The sequence below is a fragment of the Symphalangus syndactylus genome, chromosome 7 (assembly GCF_028878055.3).
Source record: "Symphalangus syndactylus isolate Jambi chromosome 7, NHGRI_mSymSyn1-v2.1_pri, whole genome shotgun sequence".
NCBI classification, from domain to species: Eukaryota; Metazoa; Chordata; class Mammalia; order Primates; family Hylobatidae; genus Symphalangus; species Symphalangus syndactylus.
In genome coordinates, this window is record NC_072429.2 from 128,932,109 (window position 1) to 128,959,245 (window position 27,137).

A 27,137-nucleotide genomic window follows, 5' to 3' on the forward strand; every position below is an offset into this window, starting at 1 on the left:
AATGAAAAGACCTTACAATGATATGGGGCTCTAGAGTTTGCAGAGGGATTTTACACACATTCTCTCTCTCTTTTTTTTTTTTTTTTTTGAGATGGAGTCTCTCTCTGTCACCCAGGCTGGAGTGCAGTGGTGTGGAGTGATCTCAACTCACTGCAACTTCTGCCTCCTGGGTTCAAGCGATTCCCCTGACTCAGCCTCCTGAGTAGCTGGGAGTACAGGTGCCTGCCACCACACCCGGCTAATTTTTTGTATTTTAGTAGAGACGAGGTTTCACCATGTTGGCCAGGATGGTCTTGAACTCCTGACCTCGTGATCCGCCCACCTCAGCCTCCCAAAGTGCTGGGATTACAGGCATGAGCCACCGCGCCTGGCCCATACATTCTCTTTAATCCTCAACCACCTCATGTCCCCTGTGGTGAGGCCGGTACTATCACTGCCTCCTGAGGAAGTTGAAGTGATGTGCCCAAAGTCATCTAGTCATCTATTTGTTATTATGTATTTTTTTTATTTTTCTGATAGTGTCTCATTCTGTCGTCCAGGCTGGAGTGCAGTGGCAGGATTTTGGCTCACGGCAACCTCCCATTTTTGGGTTCAAGCAATTCTCCTGCCTCAGCTTCCCGAGTAGCTGGGATTACAGGTACCCGCCACCACACCCAGCTAATTTTTGTATTTTTAGTAGAGGCGGGGTTTTACCATGTTGGCCAGGCTGGTCTCAAACTCCTGATTTCAAGTGATCCGCCCACCCTCAGCCTCCCAGAGTGCTGGGATTATAGGCGTGAGCCACAGCACCTGGCCCATCATCTATTTAGTAGCAGAAGCTGGGCTTGAACCCTGTTTCCAAACTCTAAGCCCCACGGCAAGAACTGACTCTAGGATTCCAATTCACTCTTGGATACTCAGTAACCAAGTCACTGGTGTGAAAGTTGGCAGAATCAAAATGGAGTCACTAAGGTTAAGAAAACTCTGGCCAGGCGTGGTGGCTCGTGCTTGTAATCCCAACACTTTGGGAAGCCGGGTGGGAGGATTGCTTGAGCCCAGGAGTTTGAGACCAGCCTGGGCAACATGGCGAAACGTGGTCTCTACAAAAAATACAAAAAATTAGCCAGGCATGGGGGTGTGCGCCTGTACTCCCAGCTGCTTGGAAGGCTGAGGTGGGAGGACCATCTGAGCCTGGAATGTTGAGGCTGCAGAGAGCTATGATTGCATCACTGCACTCCAGCCTGTGTGACAGAGCAAGACCTTATCTCAAAAAGAAAAAAAATTAAGAAAACTCTGACAGAGGAGGAGAAGGCCATGAAGAGCAGGTTCTCAGGCTTGTATGCCTGATAATGAAAAAGACTCGGCTGGGCGCCTTGGCTCATACCTGTAATCCCAGCACTTTGGGAGGCCAAGGTGGGCGGATCACCTGAGGTTGGGAGTTCGAGACCAGCCTGACCAACATGGAGAAACCCCGTCTCCACTAAAAATACAAAATTAGCTGGGCGTGGTGGCCCATGCCTGTAATCCCAGCTACTCGGGAGGCTGAGGCAGGAGAACCGCTTGAACCTGGGAGGTGGATGTTGCGGTGAGCCAAGATCGTGCTGTTGCACACCAGTCTGGGCAACAAAAGCGAAACTCCATCTCAAAAAAAAAAAAAAAGGCTCTACTAAAACCACAGCCTTGCATGAAGGCCATCACAGCCTTACACAAACAATTTTTCTGCAAGGACATCTGCCTAGCAACTGCCTGTCCAATCTCAGACTGGAGTCACCCTTGTTATTGATCTTTGTAGCCAAGGATAATCATCTTAAAACAATTATATAAACCTCTTCATTTTTCATTTAAAAACCTTTGTCTTCCTTTACCTCCCTGAACATGCACATAGTTTACAATGGCCCATGTATTCCCACTGCAATGGTCTATTCCCAAATAAACATCCTCTCTTTTGGAGAGCCTCTCTGTTTGCTATTTAGGTTGATGCTGGGTGACCACATGAATGTGATAGTGGGGAATTACCAGGAGGAAGAGACTGTCTCCCCAGTAAAAACACATTTGGGGAGACTTCAATTCAAGATGTGGTAACAAGGACTGAATTTATCCTCCAGCCTCAAAAACTGGAAAAAAAATGAAACCACTGTTTTCAAACACGGGACAGCAGACAGCAAGGGTGGTGATTCCTGAGAGAGAATAAAGGCTACTCCCAGCCTCTGCTCTTCATCTGGAAATCCCTTCCTTCAAAGCCGCCTTAATGCCACCAGTGCCATGTATGGCCCCCGATTCCCTGCTGAAAGGAATCTCTGTTCTGCCCTGAATGTCTCCAGTGAAGCCTCTCTTTCAACTTGTGCCATCGTATGACGCCCAGCATGGCTGTTGGTGCCTGATGGCCAGGCCTCTGGAACACAGGAGGGCGCCTCCCATCACCGCACATCAGAGAACCCACACTTCACAGATCGGTGCTCATAAAATGTTTCTGGAAAGAAGGAGCAATGATACTTCCCATGAAGTTTATCATGAAAATGAAAAACGGGCTGGGTGCGGTGGCTCACGCCTGTAATCCCAGCACTTTGGGAGGCCGAGTCAGTTGGATCACCTGAGGTTAGGAATTCAAGACCAACATGGCCAACATGGCAAAACTCCACCTCTACTAAAAATACAAAAATTAGCCAGGTGTGGTGGTGCGCACTTGTAATCCCAGCTACTCGGGATGCTGAGGCACCAGAATCGCTTGAAGCCGGGAGGCGGAGGTTGCAGTGAGCCAAGATCGTGCCACTGCACTTCAGCCTGGGCGACAGAGTGAGGCTCTGTCTCAAAAAAAAAAAAAGAAAAACAATTACAATAAAAAAAGAAAGAGTGAGATAAATCGTACAGTCTTCACGGTCCCCCTTGATATATATATATGTATTTTAATATATATTATATATATTTAATATAATATATATTTTTAATATATATTATATATTAATATATATATTTTTTAAATATATATTATATATTTAATATATAATATATATTTTTAAAATATATTATATATTTAACATATAATATATATATTTTTAATATATATTATATATTTAACATATAATATATATTTTTAAAATATATTATATATTTAACATATAATATATATATTTTTAATATATATTATATATTTAACATATAATATATATATTTTTAATATATATTATATATTTAACATATAATATATATATTTTTAATATATATTATATGTATTTTTAATATATAATATATATATTTTTAATATATATTATATATTTTTAATATACATTATTTTTAATATATATTTTATATATATATATATTTAGACAGAGTCTCGCTCTGTCTCCCAGGCTGGAGTGCAGTGGCGCAATCTCAGCTCACTGCAAGCTCTTGTCTTCCAGGTTCACCCCATTCTCCTGCCTCAACCTCCTGAGTAGCTGGGACTACAGGCGCCTGCCACCATGCCCAGCTAATTTTTTTGTATTTTCAGTAGAGACGGGGTTTCGCTGTGTTAGCTAGGATGGTCTCAGTCTCCTGCCCTCGTGATCCACCCGCCTCGGCCTCCCAAAGTGCTGGGATTATAGGCGTGAGCCACCGCGCCCGGCCCTCACCTTGATATTTTTGTTTTGCAGCTTAAATAAGTGGGTCTCTGGATAAGTGGCCTGACTGACGAGAGAAAGAGCTGGCTTTTCTTCCGACAATAGTCATTGCGAACTCTTTGCGGCAAGAACAGTGACAGAACAGACATTATCATCGGGAGAATACAGCTCGTAAAAGCCACATTCTTGGCACATCAAAGGTATTCGAGAGGGACAGAAAGAGTAAAGCGGTTCTTTCCAACTAACAGTTGGGAAAAATGGCACTGTTTTAACTTGAATACCCCTCTTTTTTAAGAAAAAGAGGATCATAAGGCTAAAATAGATTTTTTTAATTGAGGAACTTTATTTTAAACATTTTTGAGAAAAAAATAAGAAGCCTCTAAATTACTTTGGCACTACCAAGTGACACCAGTCGCTATTGAGTTTTCTTGTTTTATTTCTCCATGACACTTATTGTCGGCTATTCTCTTCTTTGTTTTACTTGTGTATATTTTGTTTTCTCCCTTTGAATGTGAGTGCCAGGAAAACCTGGACTTTGGATTCTCTGTGGGATTCCAAGTACCAGAACAGCCGCCCAGCAGGGGCTCTGGAAACGCGCCCTGAAAGAACTCAGACAACAGGAGACCCTCCTCAGCTCCAGGGCTGCTGCCATTTGCACACAGAAGGGAGCAGCCTGTGTTTTAAAGGCGAGAGCCAGATACTTTTTAAAATTATTATTATTTTTCTTTTTTCTTAAAAAAATTTTTTTTGTATAGACAGGGGTCTTGCCATGTTGCCCAGGCTGGTCTCTAACTGCTGGGCTCAAGCGATCCTCCTGCCTTGGCCTCCCCAAATGCTGGGATTATAGGTGTGAGCCACTGCACCTCGCCCAGATACCTTCTTACCAATCTCTGGCTGAAATTTCACAAGAAGTGGGGACACCAAAGACAAAAATGAACAAATGAACCGAGGTGAGGTTGGGCCTGGTCTGGAGGACAGAAAGGAGGCCATCAGGCCGATAGCTTATATCCAGGGGAACAAAACCATTTTGGATTTTCATTTCTTTACTATTATTTTTTGAGACGGAGTCTCGCTCCGTCACCCAGGCTGGAGTGCAGTGACATGATCTCGGCTCACTGCAACCTCTGCCTCCCAGGTTTAAGTGATTCTCCTGCCTCAGTCTCTTGAGTAGCTGGGATTACAGGCGCCCACCACCACGCCAGGCTAATTTTTGTATTTTTAGTAGAGATGGGGTTTCGCCATGTTGACCAGGTTGGTCTCAAACTTCTGGCCTCAGGTGATCCACCCGCCTCGGCCTCCCGAAGTGTTGGGATTACAGGCGTGAGCCACCGCGCCTGGCCTGGTTTTTTAAAGTGCTGAACGTTTCGTCACAATGATGTAGAGAACAGTCAGTTCAGACAGCCCCTCCCTCCTGGAAGGCTCTCTCCTCCCTGGCGCCTCCTGTCCACATATGGCCAACTCCAGTCTACCTTCCCTACTCTCTCCAGATCTTAACATTTAGCCATGTTCACATCAGATCTTTTTCTTTCTTTGTTTTCTTTATTTGTCAGGGAAACCCTGTGTCCCCTGGTACCCACAGCTCTCCCTCCCTCCTCTGAGATAACCAGTCTCCTGAGTTGGGGGTTAATCATCCCAATGTTTCCATAAATGGTATGTAAAAATTTACAGATCTTGGCTGCTCATGGTGGCTCTCACCTGTAATCTCAGCACTTTGGGAGGCCGATGTGGGCAGATCACCTAAGGTCAGGAGTTCGAGACCAGCCTGACCAACATTTTGAAACCCTGTCTCTACTAAATACAAAAAAATTAGCCAGGCATGGTGGTGCATGCCTGTAGTCCCAGCTACTTGGGGAGGCTGAGGCAGGAGAATCACTTGAACCTGGGAGGTAGAGGTTGCAGTGAGCTGAGATTGTGCCATTGCACTCTAGCCTGGGCAACAAGAGCGAAACTCTTAAAAAAAAAAATTGCAGATCTTAAAAAATCAGAGAAATGGTTTCATTTGGTATGAATCCTTCTGTAACTTTCTTTTTCACTCAGCACTATTCATTCATATTGTTACATGTAGTTCTGGTCTATTCATTTAGTGATTCATGGCACTCATGAACACTGTGAACCACCAAGTCTTCCTACCTATCCAAGTCTTTTTTTTTTTTTTTTTTTTTTTTTTGAGACGGAGTCTCGCTCTGTCGCCCAGGCTGGAGTGCAGTGGCGCAATCCTGGCTCACTGCAAACTCCACCTCCCGGGTTCAAGCCATTCTCCTGTCTCAGCCTCTCTGAGTAGCTGGGACTACAGGTGCCCGCCACCACGCCCGGCTAATTTTTTGTATTTTTTAGTAGAGACGGGGTTTCACTGTGGTCTCAATCTCCTGACCTCGTGATCCACCCGCCTCGGCCTCCCCAAGTGGTGGGATTACAAGCGTGAGCCACTGCACCTGGCCCAAGTCTTATTACCTACCTTCCTCCATAAGACGGCCAGCTCTGTGAGAGCAAAGATTATTTTTTAGGTACTAGAACAGCATGTAGCATGTAATGTAACCTGAAAAGCTGGTTAATTTGTTCCAAGAATTAATCAAAGCTGTGTAGTATCTCACCATTGAAATCTAACACAATTGTTTTGCTCATTCTTCCATGGATGACACTTTCATTACTCCAATATTTTGCTTATTTATTTATTTATTTATTTTGAGACATTCTTGCTCTGTTGTCCAGGCTGGAGTGCAGTGGCATGATCTTGACTCATTGCAACCTCCGCCCTCTGGGTACAAGTGATTCTTGTGTGTCAGCCGCCCAAGTAGCTGGAATCACAGGCACGTGTCACCACGCCCGGCTAATTTTTGTATTTTTAAAATAGAGACAGAGTTTTGCCATGTTGGTCAGGCTGGTATTTTTGCTAATTTAAACAGTACTTTTGCAAGAATATTCCCCATGTCTCCTTTTGCACGTGTAGGACAGAAGTTTTATGTACTCGAGGATGGATTAGCTGAGTAATAGGTAGCTATGTGCAGCTTCAAATTTATTAAATATTACTGTCTGCTTTCCAAACTGGTTGTACTGAGAGTACGTAAAAAGTCTGACCTCAGAACCAGGGCACTCAAATGCTTTCAGAACTTTTTTCCATATAAAAAACAGGTATGTTACTGTTTGACACATCGAGAATTTCCATCTCTTTCTTTTTGCCGGCTGTTAGCGTTCCATTGTCAAGAGTCACCTGACTTTTGCAAATCAGCTTCCTGTTGGTGGATGTTGGGTTCTGCTCTGAAACATCATGTGTTCAGCATGTTTGCATGTTCTGTGGTTCTGTTTCTGTGGTTACATATTATTTTATTGGGTGGCTCTATCAAAATTAACTACTCACATATATTTTTTAAATAACTGCATAAAGTAAACGTTTTATTTTTCTTAGGAGATTTCCCAAGAATTAAAATTTTGGTCAGTGTATTAGTAAGTTTTGTGCTTCTTATGTATTGCCAAAAATATTATTATAACTTAGATTGTCTCTTGCCTGGAAAACTGCTTAGGTATTGCGTGCATTTTTGTTGTTGTTTTTTTTTCTGTTTTGTTTTTTTGAGACGAGGTCTCACTATGTTGCACAAGCTGGTCTCCAATTCCTGGCCTCAAGTGATCCTCCTTCCTTGGCCTCCCAAAGTGCTGGGATTATAGGTATGAGCCATGGTGCCCAGCCTATATGCATTTATTTTGCTGACTTAACTCTGAGTCTCCACATAGGCAGTGCTGTGTTGATTGTTTTCTGTGAATGGAACCTGGCACATAGTATGTACACAGTTAAAAGAAAAAAATGGGGGCCAGGTGCAGTGGCTCATGCCTGTAATCCCAGGACTTTGGGAGGTGGTGGCGGGCAGATCACTTGAGGTCAGGAGTTTGAGACTAGCCTGGCCAACATGGTAAAACCCCGTCTCTACTAAAAAGACCAAAATTAGCTGGGTGTGGCGGTGTGCACCTGTAGTCCCAGCTACTTGGGAAGCTGAGGCAGGATAGTTGCTTGAACTTGGGAGGCAGAGGTTGCAGTGAGCTGAGAGCACGTCACTGCACTCTAGCCTGGGCACAGAGCAAGACTCTGTCTCAAAAAAAAAAATAAAATAAACAATTAGCTGGGCGTGGTGGTGAACACCTATAGACCCAGCTATTCATGAGGCGGAAGCAGGAGGATCACTTGAGCCTAGGAGTTTGAGGCTGCAGGAAACTATAACCATGCCACTGCACTCCAGCCTGGGCAACAGAACGAGACTCTGTCTCTGAAAAAGAAAGAAAAAATGGCTCTCAGAGGAGAAATGGCTATCAGTCTGTTATAAAGATGGGCCTCCAGGTATAAGGACAGTTTGCTTCAAGCCTAAGTCGATTAGAGAACCAGAGCTGGTGGTGAGGGCAAGGCTGTGACTCCTGGGGGCTACCTGGGGCCACCCGGGCCTGCCTTCTCATCCATTCCTGCTGCAGGCAGTCAGCTGGCTGGGCTGCCCCTGCCCCTGACTGGTGAGTGTGGGGTAGGGAAACCAGCCAAGGGCAGAGCCAGGAGCCAGGAGCCAGCCTCGCCTGCCTGCTGCAGGCCTGAGACAGCTGCGGGGTGTGAGACCAGGATGGAGCTCACAGCGCACAAGCTTGTAGTCACAAGGGGTTTGAGGGAGCAAGCCACCCGGGTGACACTTGCCTGAGACATACGCTCTAGCTGTGTGACTTTGGGAAAGTGAGGGATCTTCAAATGGGGAGATTATCGTGAATTACCTGGGTGGACTCAGTGTAATCACAGGGATCCTTATGAAGGGGAATGAAAGGGTCAAAGTCAGAAAAAGGAGAGGAAACCAGGCCACCAGAGGTTGGAGTGAAACGTTTTGAAGATAGAGGAAAGGTGCCACAAGCCAAGGAATGCAGGAAGCCTCTAGAAAATGGAAAAGCCAAGGAAGTAAGTTCTCCCCTGGAGCCTCTAGAGGGAACACAGCCCTGCCAGCACCTTGGTTTTAGACTTCTGACCTCCAGAAGAGGAAGAGAATAAATCTGTGTTATTCTAAATGACTAAGTCTGCAATAATTTGTTGTAGGAAATGACACCCTCTAAGCCCCCGAGACCTCATTGGTAAAGTGGAGATGCTAATAGAACCTATTTAATACAGCTGCTTTGTGATTTACAATTAAGGTATTTGAAATGTTTAGAAGAGTGCCTGGAAAATAGCATTTAACAAACACTTGGGCAGGTCACTCGAGCTCTCTGGACCCAGAGACCCCCAAGGCCAGGAAGGGCTACTCCTGAGTGCATGTTCTCAGTGGCTGCGGCCGCCTCCGGTCTCTCTGGACCAGCAGATCCTTCTGCAGCCCTCCTCGTTAGCAGGTGCCTGAAGCTGTCATTCAGACAAGCCCTAGAAAGGTGCCAGGATGGGTGTCTTTCTGCATCATGGGGGAGCACTGTGTCCTGAAACCCTGACCCAGCACTCCCAGGGCACCAGAGGCGAGTTAAGGGGTTCATGGGAGTGGAGAAGAAAGCCCCCTAGCTCCCGACCTTCCTGCAGGGCTGCATTACATACAGCTGAGCAGACAGGAAAGCAACGAGAGACATCCACCTTCCAGAAAGTCAAGGAAGAGGAATCAGCTCGTTAATAGAATAGTGATTTACCATGTTCAAAGCTTACACACAGGCCGGGCACGGTGGCTCACGTCTGTGATCCCAGCACTTTGGGAGGCCGAGGTGGGCAGATCACCTGAGGTCAGGAGTTTGAGACCAGCCTGGCCAACATGGTGAAACCCCATCTCTACCAAAAGTACAAAAATTAGCTGGGTGTGGTGGCAGGCACCTGTAATCCCAGCTACTCAGGAGGCTGAGGCAAGATAATTGCTTGAAACCTTGAGGCAGATGTTGCAGTGAGCCGAGATTGTGCCATTGCACTCCAGCCTGGGCGACAAGAGGGAGACTCTGTCTCAAAAAAAAAAAAAAAAAAAAAAAAAAAAAGCAGTCTGGGCACGGTGGCTCATGCCTGTAATCTCAGCACTTTGGGAGGCCGAGGCGGGCGGATCACAAGGTCAGGAGATCGAGACCATCCTGGCTAACATGGTGAAACCCCATCTCTACTAAAAATACAAAAAATTAGCTGGCGTGGTGGTGGGCACCTGTAGCACCTGTAGTGGGCACCTGTAGCACCTGTAGTGGGCACCTTGGGAGGCTGAGGCAGGAGAATGGCATGAACCCGGGAGGCGGAGCTTGCAGGGAGCCGAGATTGTGCCACTGTACTCCAACCTAGGAGACAGGGCAAGACTGAGTCTCAAAAAAAAATAAAAAAATAAAAAGCTTACATACATATATATATATATATATGCACAAGTGCACACACACACGTAAGTACATCTATGCATGTACGTGCACACACACACATGCTCCCAACAGTGCCAGGATCTAGGCAGAACTATGTAATCTCTGTTTTCCAGATGAAGAAACTCAAACTTAGAGGAGAAAAGGCTTGCTCAAGGTCATCCAGTTGGCTACAGGCACCCAGCAAAGGTCACAGCCCGGGCCGCATCCCCGCATCTTGGTTCAGCAGTCCTGGGGGTGGGTGATCTCAGCAGTCAGGTTCCAGTTTGTCTCCTGCCATTGCTGTCCTGCAGGGCTGCCCCTCCTCATTCCTTCTTCCCCTCCTAATTGGGTGCAGGCACAAATAGGATTATATTGATAGCAATACCAATTGGATGAGGTATCAGTTGTTTTTGAATGTCCTCTCCTAGGACAGAAGGAAAGAGAATGGCTTCTGTGATTCTCACCTCTTCTCTCAGTGTATTTTTGTTAGGATGGGGTCAGGTTTTTAATTTGTTTATCTATTTTTTTTTTGAGAAGGAGTTTCACTGTCGCCCAGGCTGGAGTGCAATGGCGCAGTCCCGACTCACAGCAACCTCCGCCTCCCAGGTTCAAGTGATTCTTGATTCTCCTGCCTCAGCCTCCTGAGTAGCTAGGATTACAGGCGTGTGCCACCACACCTGGCTAATCTGTGTATTTTTAGTAGAGATGGGGTTTCACCATGTTGGCCAGGCTGGTCTCAAACTCCTAAGTGATCTGCCCACCTCAGCCTCCCAAAGTGCTGGGATTGCAGGCATGAGCCACTGCACCCAGCCATGGGGTCAGGTTTTAAAGACGTTGAGGAGCCGCTGTGCATATCACTGCAGAGACCATGAGATGGGCAGACACAGGCCATGCCTAGCAAGCTCAACATCTGGTCATGGCCTGAGCCCCACAACTTGCCGGAGGTTACACAAGGTGCTGATGGAGTGTGGAGGGAACAAGGAGAGTGTCTTGTGCAGGAGGTGCCTCAGGGATGAGGGAAAGGCTAAAGCAAGTGAGAAAGGCATGGCCTGATGGCCTTGCAGGACTCAGTGGTAGAGGCCAGGCCAGGATCCAGCCCATTTCCATCTAAGCCCTCCTTTTTTTTCTTTTTTTTTTTTTTGCTTTAATATCCACATATTACTTTAAGAAAAAAAATCAAAATGTGCAAATGTTATTTTTCAAAGGACAGTCTGTGACCACTTACGTCAGAATCACCTGGGGGAATCTGCAAAGACAGAATCCTGGGCCTCCGCCAGCTCCACCCAACCTGCTGACTCAGAGTCTCTGAGAGCGGGGTGCAGGGTTTGCACTGTTAGCACTCAAGTTTGAGACCCACAGGTTAAGTAATGGGAAAAGCAAAGACTCAGAGACTTGGCAGGGACCAATGGGTCTGCTTGGTAGAGGCGGAAGGGTAGCATCAGGGTACCTGCTCTGGGCTTGGCTCCTCTTGGGCTTGGCTCCTCTGGGGCATCATGGGAACAAGGAGAAGCAGACACCTTGCCAGCCGGGTGTGTCTGAGCCCCAGGAATCCTGCCTCGCAGGGAGGATTCTCTGAGTAGAGGTGATGTGTTATCACGGTGTCGGCATTTCTCAGCCTGACTCATGGAAGGGAGTGACTTTACTGTTAGGGCCTGAGGGGAAATAATGAGGAACTTCTAGAACAGTTTCATTTTTATTTTTAAACCCACAGTTCACCCTTGGGCCCTGCGCCAGACCCACTGTTCTAGAACCTAACACTGGCCTGGCCCTTTCTTCTCCCCCAGGCCACTGTGCCACCTGACTTTGGAAGCAAAGCATGGCTGTGGGTATCATCAGAGTGGCAGAACCCGGAACAGACTAGGAGCAAAGGCTCCCGGCACATCTGTCCAGGCAGCACTCCCTATCAGGCTGGGGGGTGGCAGATGCGATGCTGTGGGGGAGACTGAAACCCCTTACTGGGGCCAAAAGGCTGTTTCCTCTAGAGAGGAGACAAATAAATGACACTTTCTCTTGCTTTCGGTGATGGCAAACTTCTTATTGGCCCAACAGGCTGAGAATCACTTCTGCTTGTCTCTGCTTTAGTAATAATAAAAGCAAAAGCAGTGACATTTTGCCCTTTCTCCCCCTCCATTGCCCTAAGAGAGCAGTTTCAGGCTTCCTCTACTAAAAACATACGATCATTGACCAGTTATGATCAAAAAAGTGAAGGAAAAAAAAGCAGTTATAAGCCATTAAGAATGCTCTGGGTCAGGTGCAGTGGCTCATGCCTGTAATCCCAGCACTTTGGGAGGGATTTCTCTTCTTGGCAAGCTTCCCAAAGTGCTGGGAAAATGGCGTCACCACTTTGGAAAACAATCTGGCAGTTCCTCAGAAGGTTACACATAGAATTATCTATAACCCAGCAATTCCACTCCTAAAATGTATATATAAGAAATGAAAACCGGCAGGGCGCAGTGACTCACACCTGTAATCCCAACGCTTGGGGAGGCCCAGGCAGGTGGATCGCCTGAGGTCAGGAGTTTGAGACCAGCCTGGTCAACATGGTGAAACCCCGTCTCTACTAAAAATACAAAAATTAGCTGGGCGTGGTGGTGCACGCCTGTAATCCCAGCTACTTGGGAGGCTAAGCAGGAGAATCGCCTGAACCCGGGAGGCAGAGGTTGCAGTGAGCCAAGATTGCGCCACTGCACTCCAGTCTGAGAGACAGAATGAGACTCCACTACAAAAAAAAAAAAAAAAGGAATGAAAACCAACATCCACACAAAAAATATGTACACAAACTTCATAGCAGCATTATTCATAATAGTCAAAAAAGGTGGAAACAACCCAAATGTCCATCAACGGAAAAACAAAATGTAGTATATGCATACAACGAAATACTATTTGGTACTAAAAAGAAATGAAATACTGTCCCATAATTTGAGGGAGGAAAAAAAAAGAAATTAAATATTGTTATATGCTACAACATGGAAAAACCTTGAAAACATGGTAAGTGAAAGAAGCTGGTCACAGAGGCCCACCTATCATGATTCCATTTCTATGAAACGTCCAAAACAGACGAATCTACAGAAACAGGAAGGAGATTAGTGGTCGTCAGGGGTTGGGGAAGATGGGGAGTGAGATGGGTAGGGGTCTTATTTTTGGGGTGATGAAATGTTCTAAAATTATGGCGATGATTGCAAAATTCTGCAAATATACCAAAAAACCATTAAAATGTACACTTTAGGCCTGGTGTGGTGACTCAGGCCTGTAGTCCCAGCACTTTTGGAGGCTGAGGTGGGAGGATCCCTTGAGCCCAGGAGTTTGAGACCAGCATGGGCAACATAATGAGACCCTGTATCTACAAAAAATTTAAAAATTAGCCTCATGTGGTGGTGCATGCCTATAATCCCAGCTACTGGGCAGGCTGAGGTGGGAGGATCGCTGGAGCCTAGGAGGTTGAGGCTGCAGTGAGCAGTGATCATGCCACTGTACTCCAGCCTGGGAGAGAGAGAGACCCTGTCTCAAAAATAAACAAACAAAAGGTACACTTTAAATGAGTAAATGTATGATATATGAATTCTATCTCAATAAAGTTTTTTTTTTTTTTTTTTTTTGAGATAGAGTCTCGCTCTGTCACCCAGGCTGGAGTGCAGTGGCGCAATCTCGGCTCACTGCAAGCTCCGCCTCCCGGGTTCACGCCATTCTCCTGCCTCAGCCTCTCCGAGTAGCTGGGACTACAGGTGCCCGCCACCACGCCTGGCTAATTTTTTTGTATTTTTAGTAGAGAGGGGGTTTCACCGTGGTCTCGATCTCCTGACCTCGTGATCCGCCTGCCTCGGCCTCCCAAAGTGCTGGGATTACAAGCGTGAGCCACCGCGCCCGGCCAGTTTTTTGTTTTTTTTTAGAGTAAAGGAAGGTGGTGAAGTAGGCGATGGGTGTGCTAGAAGGGTACCAAGCAAGAAGGAACTTACCCCATCCAGCACTCAGTTTCACCTCTCATTTTAGAAGACTTTACTTTTCAAAAGATCTCTTTGTTGAAGTATAAACAATGGTCTCCTGGAGCTGGCTCAACTGAGCTTGCAAGAACCAATCATATGTCTCTTTGCCCAACTCAGAATTGACACCAAATTGGTAGCATGTAATCAACCATGGTAGAAATATTTACACCACAGGAATTGACAAATGCTACAGTTAAGGGCTTTTTAATTAAAACAAATTTTTTTTTTTGCGAGTTAAACATTTACCAGCTTATCTGTGGGGATAACACACATAGAGAAAAGCGCATGTCTTAGAAGTGAATGGCTTGATGAATTTCCACAAACTGAATCGACCTTTGTGACCAGCACCCAAAGAAAGAAAGAGAATAGTGTCTTCACCCCCAAACCCTTCCTCCAGTGTCTTCTTCTAGTGGTTACCCAAAGGTAACAACTGTTCTTTTTTTTTTTTTTTTTTTAAGATGGAGTTTTCCTCTTATGCATTGGCGCAACTTCAGCTCACTGCAACCTCTGCCTCCCGGGTTCAAGCAATTCTGCTGCCTCAGCCTCCCCAGTAGCTGGGATTACAGGTGCCCGCCACCATGCCCAGCTAATTTTTTGTATTTTTGGTAGAGACATGGTTTCACCATGTTGGCCTGGCTGGTCTCGAACTCCTAACCTCAGGTGATCCACCTGCCTCGGCCTCCCAAAGTGCTGGGATTACAGGTGTGAGCTACTGCGCCTGGTCTGTTCTGACTTGTGATTGCACAGATTGCTTATTTTTCCACATTAAGTGGAATCAAAGAGTGAATTCTTTTGAGTCTGGCTTCTTGCACACAATGTTATGAAATTCATCCAGGTCGCTGCATGTGGTTATAGAGTGCTCATTCTCATTACTGAATACATTGTGTGAATAGTCCCCAATTTATATGTCTTTATATATTTCACTGTCGGTGGATATTCAGGTAACCTGCAAGTTTTATTGTTGCAAACAGTACAGCTACGGACATTCTAGTGCATGTCTTTGGCCAATGTATGTCATATTTCCACTCATGAATCTATGGGTCACAGAACACGAGTATGTTCAGCTTGAGTAGATATGTATCCGACTTCACGTTGACTCTATTCCTGTTCACTGCCTCCTGTCCCATGCCCTTAACTTCCCTCTCCTTTGCAAGCAAGCAGGGTCACCACCCTGGCATCTTCCACTCTGGGGCAGACCAGACTGGGCCTGGGTTTTGCGTGGGAAAGTAAACCCCGGGCCACTGGAACTAGTTGGTGGGTAACCCTGGGGGCACCGCTGTTCCTCCATCTTCAGAGCTCACTTAGGGTGGCAGAGCCATAAAAGGAGCTTCAGATAGGGAAGTAGCTGGTAACCGGAGGTGGAGCCAGCCAGGGTAGTCTCGGTGTCTGACGTTTCTAAGTGCTTCCAGCTGAGCAGGAACCAGGCTTGCACATTCAGACAATGTATTCTTGTGAATCTTTGTTCAGCGGCTTAATGCACCATAAAAAGAGGTCCATTGTCAAGCTGCCTGTTGCCCGGGTGGGAGTCAGCACTATGCAGCGTAAGTGGGTAGAGCCAATGTGGCTCAGAGGCTCCCCGGCTTTGGCCCTCAGTTGGGGGCGGGTGCTGCCCATGCTTTCGAAAGGAGAGCAGCTAATGTGACTCCCCGGACTCTGCCCCTTTCAACAGCGGGCGCTCTCCTCGTTATTTTGGACCGGTTTCATGTGCTCACTCGTTCAAGGAATACTCTTGTGATCACCAACTGCAGGTCAAGCATGGAGGAGGTTTATGTCTCTAATTTATCACTTGTCACTGGGGAAGGTGAGGAGTTTTCAAAGTTCTAGTCATTTTATTATTCTTTTTATTTTGCACATGGTGGTCAGTGTGCAAGTTCTCATCATTGTTGAAGTGGTGAGTGCTAAGGATTATATTCTGTGCTACTCTGTGTTAGGCACTAGGACAAGCATGTTACATGCACCATCACATCAGTGATGTCATTTATCACACTAATTCTATGATACTAAGACTACCATTATCCCATTTGGGCAAGGGAAAAATGCTGAGGCTTGAAGAGGTTAAGGCTCAGCAAATTGCTTTCTGATTTCAAAGTCCAGACTCTTACCCTCCCCGATCCTATCCCTCTGGACCCAGGTAACAAATGGCTGTGGCTGGCCCAGCCAGGCTACCAAGCTGCCACCCTTAGGGATGAACAGAAGCTGTGCTGCAGGTCATGAAAGGTCCCAGGCCCTGCATCCGGTTCACACTGCATGGAGAAGCCAGTGGCTGGGAATGGACAGTGTGTGTCTAGCTTTATAGAGATGGTCACACAGCATTGGGCGGGTCACTGAGCACTGTTCCACCTTCCAGCCCACAGTCTCCCAAGCTAAGTATCACATCTAATGGAACTTGAGGCTCAGAGCTCAAGCCATGTGCCTGAGGTTAGAGATGGCTGTTCACACGTGGGCGTCTCAATAAATGTCTGTTGCACTCATTTGCTGGTAAGTGACCAAAGCAGAAGGTCAACTAGGTCTGTCAAACTCCAACTTGTATGTCCTTTTCTTTTTCTGAGACAGGATCTTGCTCTGTGGCCCAGGCTGGAGTGCAGTGGTGCGATCATGGCTCACTGCAGCCTTGACTTCCTAGGCTCAAGCAATCCTCGCACCTCAGCCTCCTGAGTAGCTGGGATCACAGGTGTGCACCAGCACATCAGCCAATTTTAAGTTTTCCATAGAGACGAGGTCTCACCATGTTGCCTAGGCTGGTCTCGAATGCTGGGGTCAAGTGATCCTTCCTCCTCAGCTTCCCAAAGTGCTGGGATTACAGGCGTGAGCCACTTTACCTGGCTACTGTGTTCTTTTCACTGCATCTTAACATAGCAGGAAAAAGGCAGCTGTAGTGCTGTAAGTACTGAGCCTAGGATGAGGGTTCTCTCCACTATTAGAAGGGGCCCCTGTATGGATTCCAGGTAATCCTCTCTTGTGGTGTCAGTTCCAGAGTCTCAGGGATTCAAGGTGGCCCAGGAGCGACCTGAGTCCCCCACCCAGGGACGCTGGCTAAATGCAGATTCTCAAGCCCTTCCTGAGACTTGGAATCTGCCGGCACTGGGGACCTCAGGTGATGCTGCCAAAGTGTGAAAACCTGGCTCTGATATATTTTAGACCAGTGTGCACGCGACACATTTGCCATCTCGTGCCCTCAAATTTTCTCAGAGCTATGAATTTTTAAGTTCTGTTGAAGAGTGAACCCAAATAAGGCTTCTCCCCTGGCGGTTTTGCAGAAGGTGAAAGTTTTGGCCTCCTGAGCCTCAGACTAGGGTTTGCTGTGTGGTAAGATTTTGCAAAACAGCTGTTTATCTGAGCTTTAATTCCTGTTTTCTGGAGCTCAAGTGTTTGTGTACGGGCTGCTGTGCTCACGCACAGACACACATACTCTTCTTTCTTCTCAGTCACTCACATTGTACGTGCACCAAGTCACCCTGTGTGCCAGCTCCACCTCTAGCTCCCAAGTGCACAGTGGCTGTCCATGACATGTTATGAGAAATGCTTGCTGTGGGGCCCTCTGGCAAATGCCTTAAGTTCCGAATCTGGAACTTCATTGCACTTCATGGTTCACCCCTCCCTGGTGCTGACCTAATGGTAGAGGGCCGGGACAGGCCAGCTTTGACCAGCAGCAGCCAAGAGGCAACAGAGGGTTGTGGCCAGGAGCTCCATGGCTGAACCCTGATGTCAGGGCTCAAAATTCTTGCCTCCACCCTTCACGAGTGACTTGACTTTTTGGCAAGTCACGACTCAGCTGCTCTGAGCATCAGTCTCCTAATCTGTGAATGGGGAAAGTAACAGTCCCCACCTCACAGTGCTGCTGAGAGAACTGCAATTGTGCTGCTAAAGCGCTTGGCCTGGTGCTCAGCCCCCGTGGAGGCCTCAGTAGGATGAGCTGCCGGTGGTCCACGAATCTGCCTGCATAGGGTGCCCCTCAGCACAGTACAGGGACTTTGGGGCTGGTCCTACCTGCCTTCAGTCTGCCATTTCCTTCTCCCGTCTGCTCCATCTGTTGCACGGATGCCACACCGTTCCAGCAGCTTTGCAGGAGCTCAATCTGTGCAGGCTCCTGGGATGAGCTATGCTCCTTTCTCCAGGCAGCTCCCTGCCAGGTGAACTCTATAGTCATCATTACTGACCTGTCTTTCTCTGCTTCTCAGGGACAGAATATGGGGCTGTCTTTGCAACCAAAGGCCTGGCACTGTCTAGACAAAAATGGAATGCTTGTGGACTATGCGAGCCTCAGGTGTGTAAGAGTAAGGTGACCTAATTTAGTGGACTTCACCTCCATCCCAGGCAGCTGGCTGGAGAGGCCAGGCCTCTGTGGGAGGGACACATGCTCAGACACCCCTGCTAGAGACGTGAGCCCATTCACTCCAAATTACCCACAGAGCGCATAATGGGGAGAATCAAAGATTTCCATGGGGTCAGAGAACACATGGGGGGCAGAGGAGAACACATGGGGGGCAGAGGAGAACACATGGGGGGCAGAGGAGAACACATGGGGGGCAGAGGAGAACACATGGGGGGGCAGAGGAGAACACATGGGGGGCAGAGGAGAACACATGGGGGGCAGAGGAGAACACATGGGGGGCAGAGGAGAACACATGGGGGGTCAGAGAACACATGGGGGGCAGAGGAGAACACATGGGGGGGCAGAGGAGAACACATGGGGGGCAGAGGAGAACACATGGGGGGCAGAGGAGAACACATGGGGGCAGAGGAGAACACATGGGGGGCAGAGGAGAACACATGGGCGGCAGAGGAGAACACACGGGGGGCAGAGGAGAACACATGGGGGGCAGAGGAGAACACATGGGGGGCAGAGGAGAACACATGGGGGGCAGAGGAGAATACATGGGGGGCAGAGGAGAACACATGGGCGGCAGAGGAGAACACATGGGGGGCAGAGGAGAACACATGGGGGGCAGAAGAGAATAGGTTGAATGATCTCAGTAATGATCATCGCCACCAGCACCACTGCACCCCTGCCACACACACGCATTCAAGCCTGAAACAGTATCCAGTGGGGGGCTAGGCTGGGCATGGTGGCTCATGCCTGTAATCCCAGCACTTTGGGAGGCTCAGGTGGGAAGATGATGTGAGCCCAGGAGTTCGAGGCCAGACTGGGCAACAAAGTAAGACCCTGTCTACAAAAAAGAAAAAACAAAAAAAGAAAAAAACACATATGAGAAGTGGGCACAAGGTTAGGGGAGGGGAGAAGAAAACGGGTGTGGAGAGTAGGGGGCTGTGGCTGGGGCCACAAGGACCTGGGTCCACACGGCTGCCCCTCACTCAACTGTGGTAATGTGCCTAATGGTGTCACACGCCCTGCCAAAGACTAAACGCAGGTAAAGGAAACGTGGGCCCAAGCACAGTAAGCCCTCAAAGGACCTGAGGTAGAGAGACAGGGGTAAGCCTCCAGTTCCTGGCCTCACCTTGGAGGCTGGGCTGTCGGGGGCTGGTGGATAAGGGAGGGGCTGTTTTCAACAGAGTCAGGGGGTGGTGAAGGGGGACGTCAGTTCCAAACAGATACTGTTCCAGGCTTAAAACCACATACAACCGATGTGAAAGAACATCTTGTCATCAGATAAAAAGCTGGCTTCACCTCTTCCTGGATTATCCAGGTCACTATGTTAGCTTTCCCCAGAAATATCAAAATAGAAAGCCACTGGCTTCCATGCCCAAGCCCATTTTCCCTGGTAGCACGGTATTTAAAGGGTTTGTCTTGGACTGTGAATAGGCACATTATGTCTACCAACTTTTTTTTTTGACAGTCTTGCTCTGTCATCCAGAATGGAGTGCAGTGGCGTGATCTTCGCTCACTGCAACCTCTGCCTCCTGGGTTCAAGCAATTCTCCCACCTCAACCTCCCGAGTAGCTGGGAATCACAGGTGTGAGCCACCACACCCAGCTAATTTTTTGTATTTTTAGTAGAGACGGCGTTTCACCATGTTGGCCAGGCTGGTCTCAAACTCCTGACCTCAGGTGATCCACCCGCCTCGGGCTCCCAAAGTGCTGGGAACACAGGCGTGAGCCATCATGCCCAGCCATGTCTACCAACTTTCATGAAAGATGACAGAAGGAATGCCGAGACCAGCACTTCGGGATCCTCCATGCCGCAGTCTTGGCCTGCTTTCCGCCGCTGTGGTTCTCCATACAGGAGAGTGTCTTCCAGGCAGTGGGAATCCCGAGGATGGCCTTGGAGCCAGAACCACCCGTGTGCACTCCCACCTTAGTGATTTACAAGCCACACGTCTCTTGTGTGTGAATGAATGCCTCTGAGTCTCATTTGTAAGCTCTGTAAAGCCGAGGGGTTCATGTTTCTCCTGGGCTTGCTAAGGATTCAGGGGGTTAATGCAGGCAGTGCCTGGGCCAGGTCTGCTCCACTGCGTGGCAGCACTAGCCGTGACAGCTACGTGACAGAAGTGCTGTCCACATGGCAACATGTAAGCCTTGTGCCCCTCTGCTCCTCCACCTTCTTCCTGCCCTGTTCACATCAACAGGCGCACAAGTGGACATGGTGGACGTGGAAGGCGGAAGGTGGAGGACAGAAAGGGGCCAAAGGCCCACAGTTTATAAGCTGGGGCAAGTGCCACATATTTTTATGTACCCAGAGTGATCTCTGACAAGGGTTGGAGTGACCTGTGTCATCTATCTACCCGAAAGCACAGCCAGAGGAAGCCTTGATTCTCTCCTGTCAGCAGGGTAGTGAACAACTCACAAAATGGCCTGATTTCAGAAGTTTGGGATCAACTGAGAATATGTTTATTTAAAAGCAATTTTAAATATTAAAAAAAGTAGAAATTAACACATACAGTACTGAAAAACTGTCACATTAAACACATGTGAAATGACAAGTGTACTGATGTTTGATGGTAACATCCAGATGAGAATTCGGCATTTAACTAGTGGCACTACAGGATTCCTATACATGTTGAAGTTCTAGGCAATAAAAAAATAAATAGCAATTGCTGTTCAACAGTAAAATAAGACACACACTATTTGCAGAACATAACTTTCCCCTCTGGGGGAAAAAGAACTAATTTGCTATTTTTTTTCATAAGGTTCCATATCTTCAAAATACTATATAATGTACAAAATTGCAGATAGTGGCTTACTGAGTTTAAGATCAAGATCAGACTTAAACTCAACAAAATCACCAAAGATATTTCTACTGAGTTTTCCTATGTCCCACAGTAAGCTGGGTTAGAGAGAACTCAAATTCCTGATGGAAAACAAAACCGAACAAAAAAACTAGAAAAAAAGGTGTTAAAAATGCTGTGTAAGTTGCTGCAAAAGGGGAAAAAGAATAGACACCAACTCCATGTAATTTTAGACATGCAGTTTTTGTGTGTGTGTGTGTGTGTGTGTGTTTTTTTTTTGGAAAAAACCAGTTTATTTTGAGATCAGTGAAAAGAATCTAGGCCACAAAAATGAATAGCTCTTTAATGCAAGTTAAAATGTGTAGATAAATGACCAGGACACTGAGCAACCTCAGATGCTGACTTCCATCCTGACACTGGTGTGGCTTCAGTACCGAGGCTGCTAAAGCTGCCAGTCACAACCCAGCATGTCAACTGGTTCCTCATGCTCTGTTTGGTGTGGAAATTCACATGTGCCCTGACACTGAGGAAGCAATTGCTTAAAATCACTTTCCAATAACAGCTGATAAAATATTCTGCAGGTGTGTCATGCAAGGTTTATTTATTAGGTGGCTATTCAAAGTTTGTATAGCAACCACTTAAGCAGAACTAAATTCATATTCACGGAGCACGGTAACGATGGAAGAGGGCTTTTCCTAAGGGTAGGGTTGGGAGTTGTGCTTCTGTGAAATTAACATCTCTCATTCATTGCCAAGATTCTCTGCTTAAAAATATTACTTTTCTGTGCTGTTGCCAAAATAGCAATTTAAGCAAATGTAGTGCCAGAATGACACATGAGCCTCGGACTCAGGGAACAGTTCCACTGACTGTGGAGTACAACTATTGTATTCTTTTCCAAAATTCAGACTGATGTAAAAGACTGAAATACAGTGTTCTTAAGGATCTGATAAACGTGGCTGGGATGAAAAGAAAACTGAGAGGGAAGAGTGCTTTTCACAGTGCAATTCATAGCAGCGTTCAAAAACTTGGTTATGAATTGACTTGAAGGTGGACAGAGCTTAAGACTAGAAAAATTATCTATAGTTGGGGTTTAACAAAGAGCATGGGAAAAGAAACACTTGGTTTCAGCACCTGGATTCTACATATAGTAGGGAAACTGTGTGAAGGGTTGACTTTTAAATTCATCTTGAATAATCTTTTAAAAGTTTAAATTTGTCCAAGAACAAAACTAAGAAAATAATAAAAAATGGATGCAATGGATGCTTCAACACATCTGAGGGATGTGCATTCATAACACAATATGTCAATCCATACTCTTGAGAAAGCCAATGATTAGAAACAAATATTGTTGCAACCTTATAATTTCTGCTTTAATGGCAATCAAATTTAAAAAATGTACAATTCCACTTATCCATACTATTCCTTTATAAAAGGCAGATTTCAGGTAAGCTTCTAAATGCATGCATAATGTAGAGGCTAATATTTTCTGGCAGTCCTTGGTTCCTGAAAGTTGAACTTCATATGTGTTTTAAACTTTTGTCAAAATAGTCATGAAAGATATGTTATTTTTGCATAATGAGGTAATTATCAGGGGCGGGCACTCATAAGACAGTATAAATCCACTTGTCTAAACTTGCATGAGGCTGTGTGCATTGTAAAATGCCACAAAGAGTTTTGGGTCAGTGAATATTTTGCTGAAGGAATAACACTTACATTTAATTGAGCACTTTTCTGCAATAAATACCAAAGTAGGTTTTTGTAGCTGTAAACTGTGTACACAGATAACTACAGGCTGGTCTGTCATGGAGCTAAAAGTTTCACCTGGAAAACAGAACCCACCTCTTTGCTAATGTTGCATTTTCAGTAACACAATTGAGAATACTGCATTGTTAGGAACAAAGTCAATTCTATGCCTTTCAACGGTTGCTGGAGACCACTTCTATTTGCAAAGCCAGCAGTTCCTATACTCCTATTTTTGTTTGCTTGCTTGTAAAACAGCATAGAGAGATGTAAGTGCTAGATGCCAAGGATGGCTTTGGCAAACCAGTAAGGCGCGCCGGGTCCAAGGCTACCCTCATACTGGCGAAGGCAGAAAACCACAGGATATTTACAACACACATTATATCCCCCTCCTGAGGTGGCCCTTCCATGAGTTTCTTACTCTGTAACAGCAGCTATATACACACTGTGCCCAGGGTTACATGGAGGCAGCAGTCTTGCATGAAGGATGTGGACAATCTTAAGGTTCTGCGTTTTGCTAGTCGGACAGAATATGAACAAAGGACACTGGAAAGACCCCCTTCCTTTCAGGCTGTCCTTCGATGTGGCCAATCTGCAGGGAGAAAAGAGAGTGGTCAGGATGGAGGCAGCAGGCAGTGGCCCCATGACAAGCCCAGTGGGTAAGAGCCCAGCCTAGTCTGCCCACAGACCTGGTGGTGGAATCCCAGGCTTACCCTTCTTCCCACCCTTTAGTGAACTAAAGAGAGCTTAATGGTCATAAACTACATAAGGAAAGAGCAAACGACAGAACTTCCAATAATGCTCAGCATTCTACATGGATCTTGCTGTACCCACACAGCAACCCCCTGAGGTGGATATTTCTTATACAGGTTACAGTCTTCATATTACAGATGAAGGGACAGTGGCCCAGAGAGGTGACATGCTCTCCCACAGGTGTGGGGCTCTAGAGTCCTTGCTCTGAACCAGGGCGCCTGGCTGCCTTTACAGCTGGGTGACCTCACACAAACCTTGCTAAGCCTCTTCTCTGTTAAGTGGGGCTAAAAAAAAATCCCTTCTTTCCAGGCTTGTGTGATACATTTAAAAAAGAAAAAAAAAAAGCATATGAAAAGGCTGCTATGTACTATCACTTGTTTTCCGGTTACCGTGGAGGAAGAATACTGTGAAAGTTTGAGACTGATGGTACCGAATGGCAATTTTATTGTCTGCTGCATTGGCCTATAAGCCAGTTACCTGTAAAAATTTTCTAATTACCTCAATTAGATTAGTATTGATTGCACTACAGAGAATCATGTAATGGGCCTTCAGTAGAAAAAATAAAATCGTGCACATTGGCTTCCAATGCCAAATTGATAGAGAGGAAGGTGGTTTTAAGAGTGGAACAGAGTCAACCAGGCCCGCCCAGTTCTCCTGAAGGCTTGCCCACCCACCACATGTGGTCTTAGTTGGCATCGTGCATGTGTGAGGTCTTTGTGAATTTCACATCACAGTTAGGATGTGTGTGTGGCACCATCTTTACATCTGGCGAGGCATGTAATGGTGGCACACACAATGTCCCCTAGGAATGCTAGGGACACCAATGACAGCTTCCTACTCCCCGCAGGTATCTCTGCTGTAGTCATCAGTTGCTTAGCAAAGAACATGATCACTGCTTGATTATAATAATATTAACAGATTACAAAGTGAGTTCCTCAACATCCTTGTGAGAAACGATTAATCATGTCCTATTTTTCAGAGGAAAGTGAGGCTTACAGAAGGGACATGCTTTATCCAAGGCCCATAGAGCTAGTAACTGATTCACGTGGGGGGCTTCAGAGCCCACCTTCTCATCATGAGACAAAGTGGACTCTCTGACAGGCTTCATGCCAGGGACTGGCCCCACTCTGCTGACAGAGGCTGGAGGCACCCCCTGGGCCTCCCCAGGCTGATCCCTTCAGTCCAGTTTCTCAACCATGGTGCTACTGGCATCCTTGCTTGTGGGGGCTCCCTGAGTACTGGAGGATATTTAGTGGCATCCCTGGCTTCCATCTACTAGGTGTCGGTAGCAACCCCCTTCCTAGGTCCTGACAATCAATATTTCCAGATATTGTAAATGTCCCCGGAGGGCAAAATTGCCCCAGTTGAGTCCAAACAAAATCCCTACAGCTGTGATTAAGAATCTGAGGTCACTGTCTAGGCCTGAAGGAAGAAAAAGTCAAAGGTGAATGAATGTGTGGCTATGCCTATGTGTGTGTGCACACATGTATATACATATGTATTTCTGGGCATTCTTAGGTACTGCTGGCTCAACTGCCAGCCTCAGGTCCCTTCCTGGCAGACAGAACTGAGTCCCTCTTGGCAGGAGCGGGCTCAGGCTGCCAAGGAAGGGGAATTTTCACCCTGATGTCAGGAAATGATCAACAAGGAGAGCAGAAGAGGTGGCTTATTCACTGTACCTTGGCCTGGCAGTTCCCATCGGGAGACTTACTCCCTGGCAACCTGAAAATCAATAGATGTGTGGACTGCCCTCACGGGTCACTCATAGCCTGGCTACCTAGCAGGGCCTATGAGGATGCTGATGCCTTTCCCTCCTGATGCCTGAGCTGCAGGTTTTAATGCAAAAGGAGTTTTCTTAGATATTTTCATTTAATCTTTTCCTAAAATTACGTGGAGAAGGTGTCTTGGCCTATTTGACAAAGAAAGAACTGCAGACTGGATTAAGAATTCAGTCTGAGGACTTGTCAACTGCTGAGCCTAAGCAGGAACTTGGGCATTCTGATTCCCAGTGTGGAATGGTGAGCAAAGCATACAGGCTCTGGGGTCAAGGCCAATCTGGAATCTTGACTTAGCCTGCTTACTGGCTGAGGGACCACAGGCAACAGGCTCAACTTTCTTCCGCTTTCGTATTTATCTGAAAAATCAGAAAATGCCTACAACTCACAAGGTTACATGATACCATGGGGAAAGTACATACAAATGTTAATTCTCTTGACCTGTCTTCAAAGCTCCATGGCTGTTTTTCTTTTTTTTCAGACGGAGTCTCGCTCTGTTGCCCAGGCTGGAATGCAGTGGTGTGATCTCGGCTCACTGCAACCTCTGCCTCCTGGGTTCAAGTGATTCTCCTGCCTTGGCCTCCCGAGTAGCTGGGACTACAGGTGCGCGTCACCATGCCCAGCTAATTTTTTGTATTTTTAGTACAGACGGGGTTTCACCATGCTGGCCAGGCTGGTCTCGAACTACTGACCTCATGATCCATCCGCCTCGGCCTCCCAAAGTGCTGGGATTACAGGCGTGAGCCACTGTGCCCAGCCAGCTCCACGGCTGTTTTTCTAGCATGTGATAGTGTGTGACATAGAAAAGATACCAAATGCAATGGCTGTTGGGTGAGTGATGCAGCTGACAGGGTCCTTGTGCTCAAGGGCCCTCTTTTACTGCACTGTCTGTAAGCTCCAATGTGGTGCCTGCCCAGGCATGCTGTATGAATGTACGGATGAAGTGGATGGATATTCGTACGTACCCACCACTCCTGGTCCTCTTCCCCTGTGACAATGATCACTTCTCCCTCCATGAATGTGAGCTCGTCATCATTGTCTGCCTGGCAGTCATAAATGGTCTTCACCCGCCTCACTTTATTTTTCCCCTTAAAGAAAGAAACTGGGTTTTAATTGAAAGAATGGACTGAATGGAAAAAAAGAGCAGCGGTTCTTTGTAAAATGGTTGACCTTGGCAAGTAACTTAACCTCGCTGAGCCTTGATTTCCTCACCCTTGAAGGGCGGGAAGAAGAGTGTCTGCCAGGCGCCCAGCATACTGTGTACTCTTAACCACAGGCCCTTCCTCTCCCCCCATCATCAGGGTGGCCCTGCATTGGTGATTGGGCATCATCAAGTTATTTTCACCAGAAAGCAAACACTATGGGTAGGGATCAAAATTGAGCTTCACCAAAAAACATCAAGCACTCTGTACCCCCGCAATCCACATCAGCTTGCAGAATGACAGCAGAGTCTAAAAATGTTTTTAGGAAACATGACGTAAAGCAAAATGTGCAGCTTCTGCATAATGAATGTGCAGCATAAACAAATTTGTCAGTCCCCTCATGCAAAACAGCAAGTCAGTACATGCTGGTTAAACACAGCAGGATCGGCCTGGGACTCGGAGAAGTCTATGCAGTTACTAAAACAGTTTTAATTTTTGATCAGTTTTGATTTGAGCATTTATTTGTTGAATTTCCAGTTCTTTGCAAACAAAAAAGTGAAAATAGAGGTATCACCTTCTAAATGATGGGTTTTTGTTTTGCACCTGGCTAATTGGCAATTTTAAAAAAAGCAAGTTGTCTCTTTAAATGTTTTGGGTGGAGTTGCCTCTTCCTCTCTGTCCCCTGGTTTCTCCTTTAATCACCCTGATAGTTCCAGCTGCTTTCCGAGCTCCCTTCTGGCCCTGTGCGGGTGGGTTG

General features: G+C 46.6%; 1 protein-coding gene across 9 annotated transcripts in view; it reads right to left on the minus strand.

Moving 5' to 3' along the window:
- Positions 1-20,609: 20,609 nt before the first annotated feature.
- Positions 20,610-27,137, minus strand: part of ASAP1 (ArfGAP with SH3 domain, ankyrin repeat and PH domain 1) — a 395,575-nt gene continuing 389,047 nt past the window's right edge. For all 9 annotated transcript variants that reach the window (XM_055287244.2, XM_055287246.2, XM_055287247.2 and 6 more), the window contains 2 exons: positions 26,204-26,326; positions 20,610-23,302 (listed from right to left, as the gene is read on the minus strand). In XM_055287244.2, the coding sequence (XP_055143219.1) occupies positions 23,228-23,302; positions 26,204-26,326 (198 nt within the window). In that variant the 3' untranslated portion in view covers positions 20,610-23,227. The remainder of the gene's footprint in view (positions 23,303-26,203; positions 26,327-27,137) is intronic.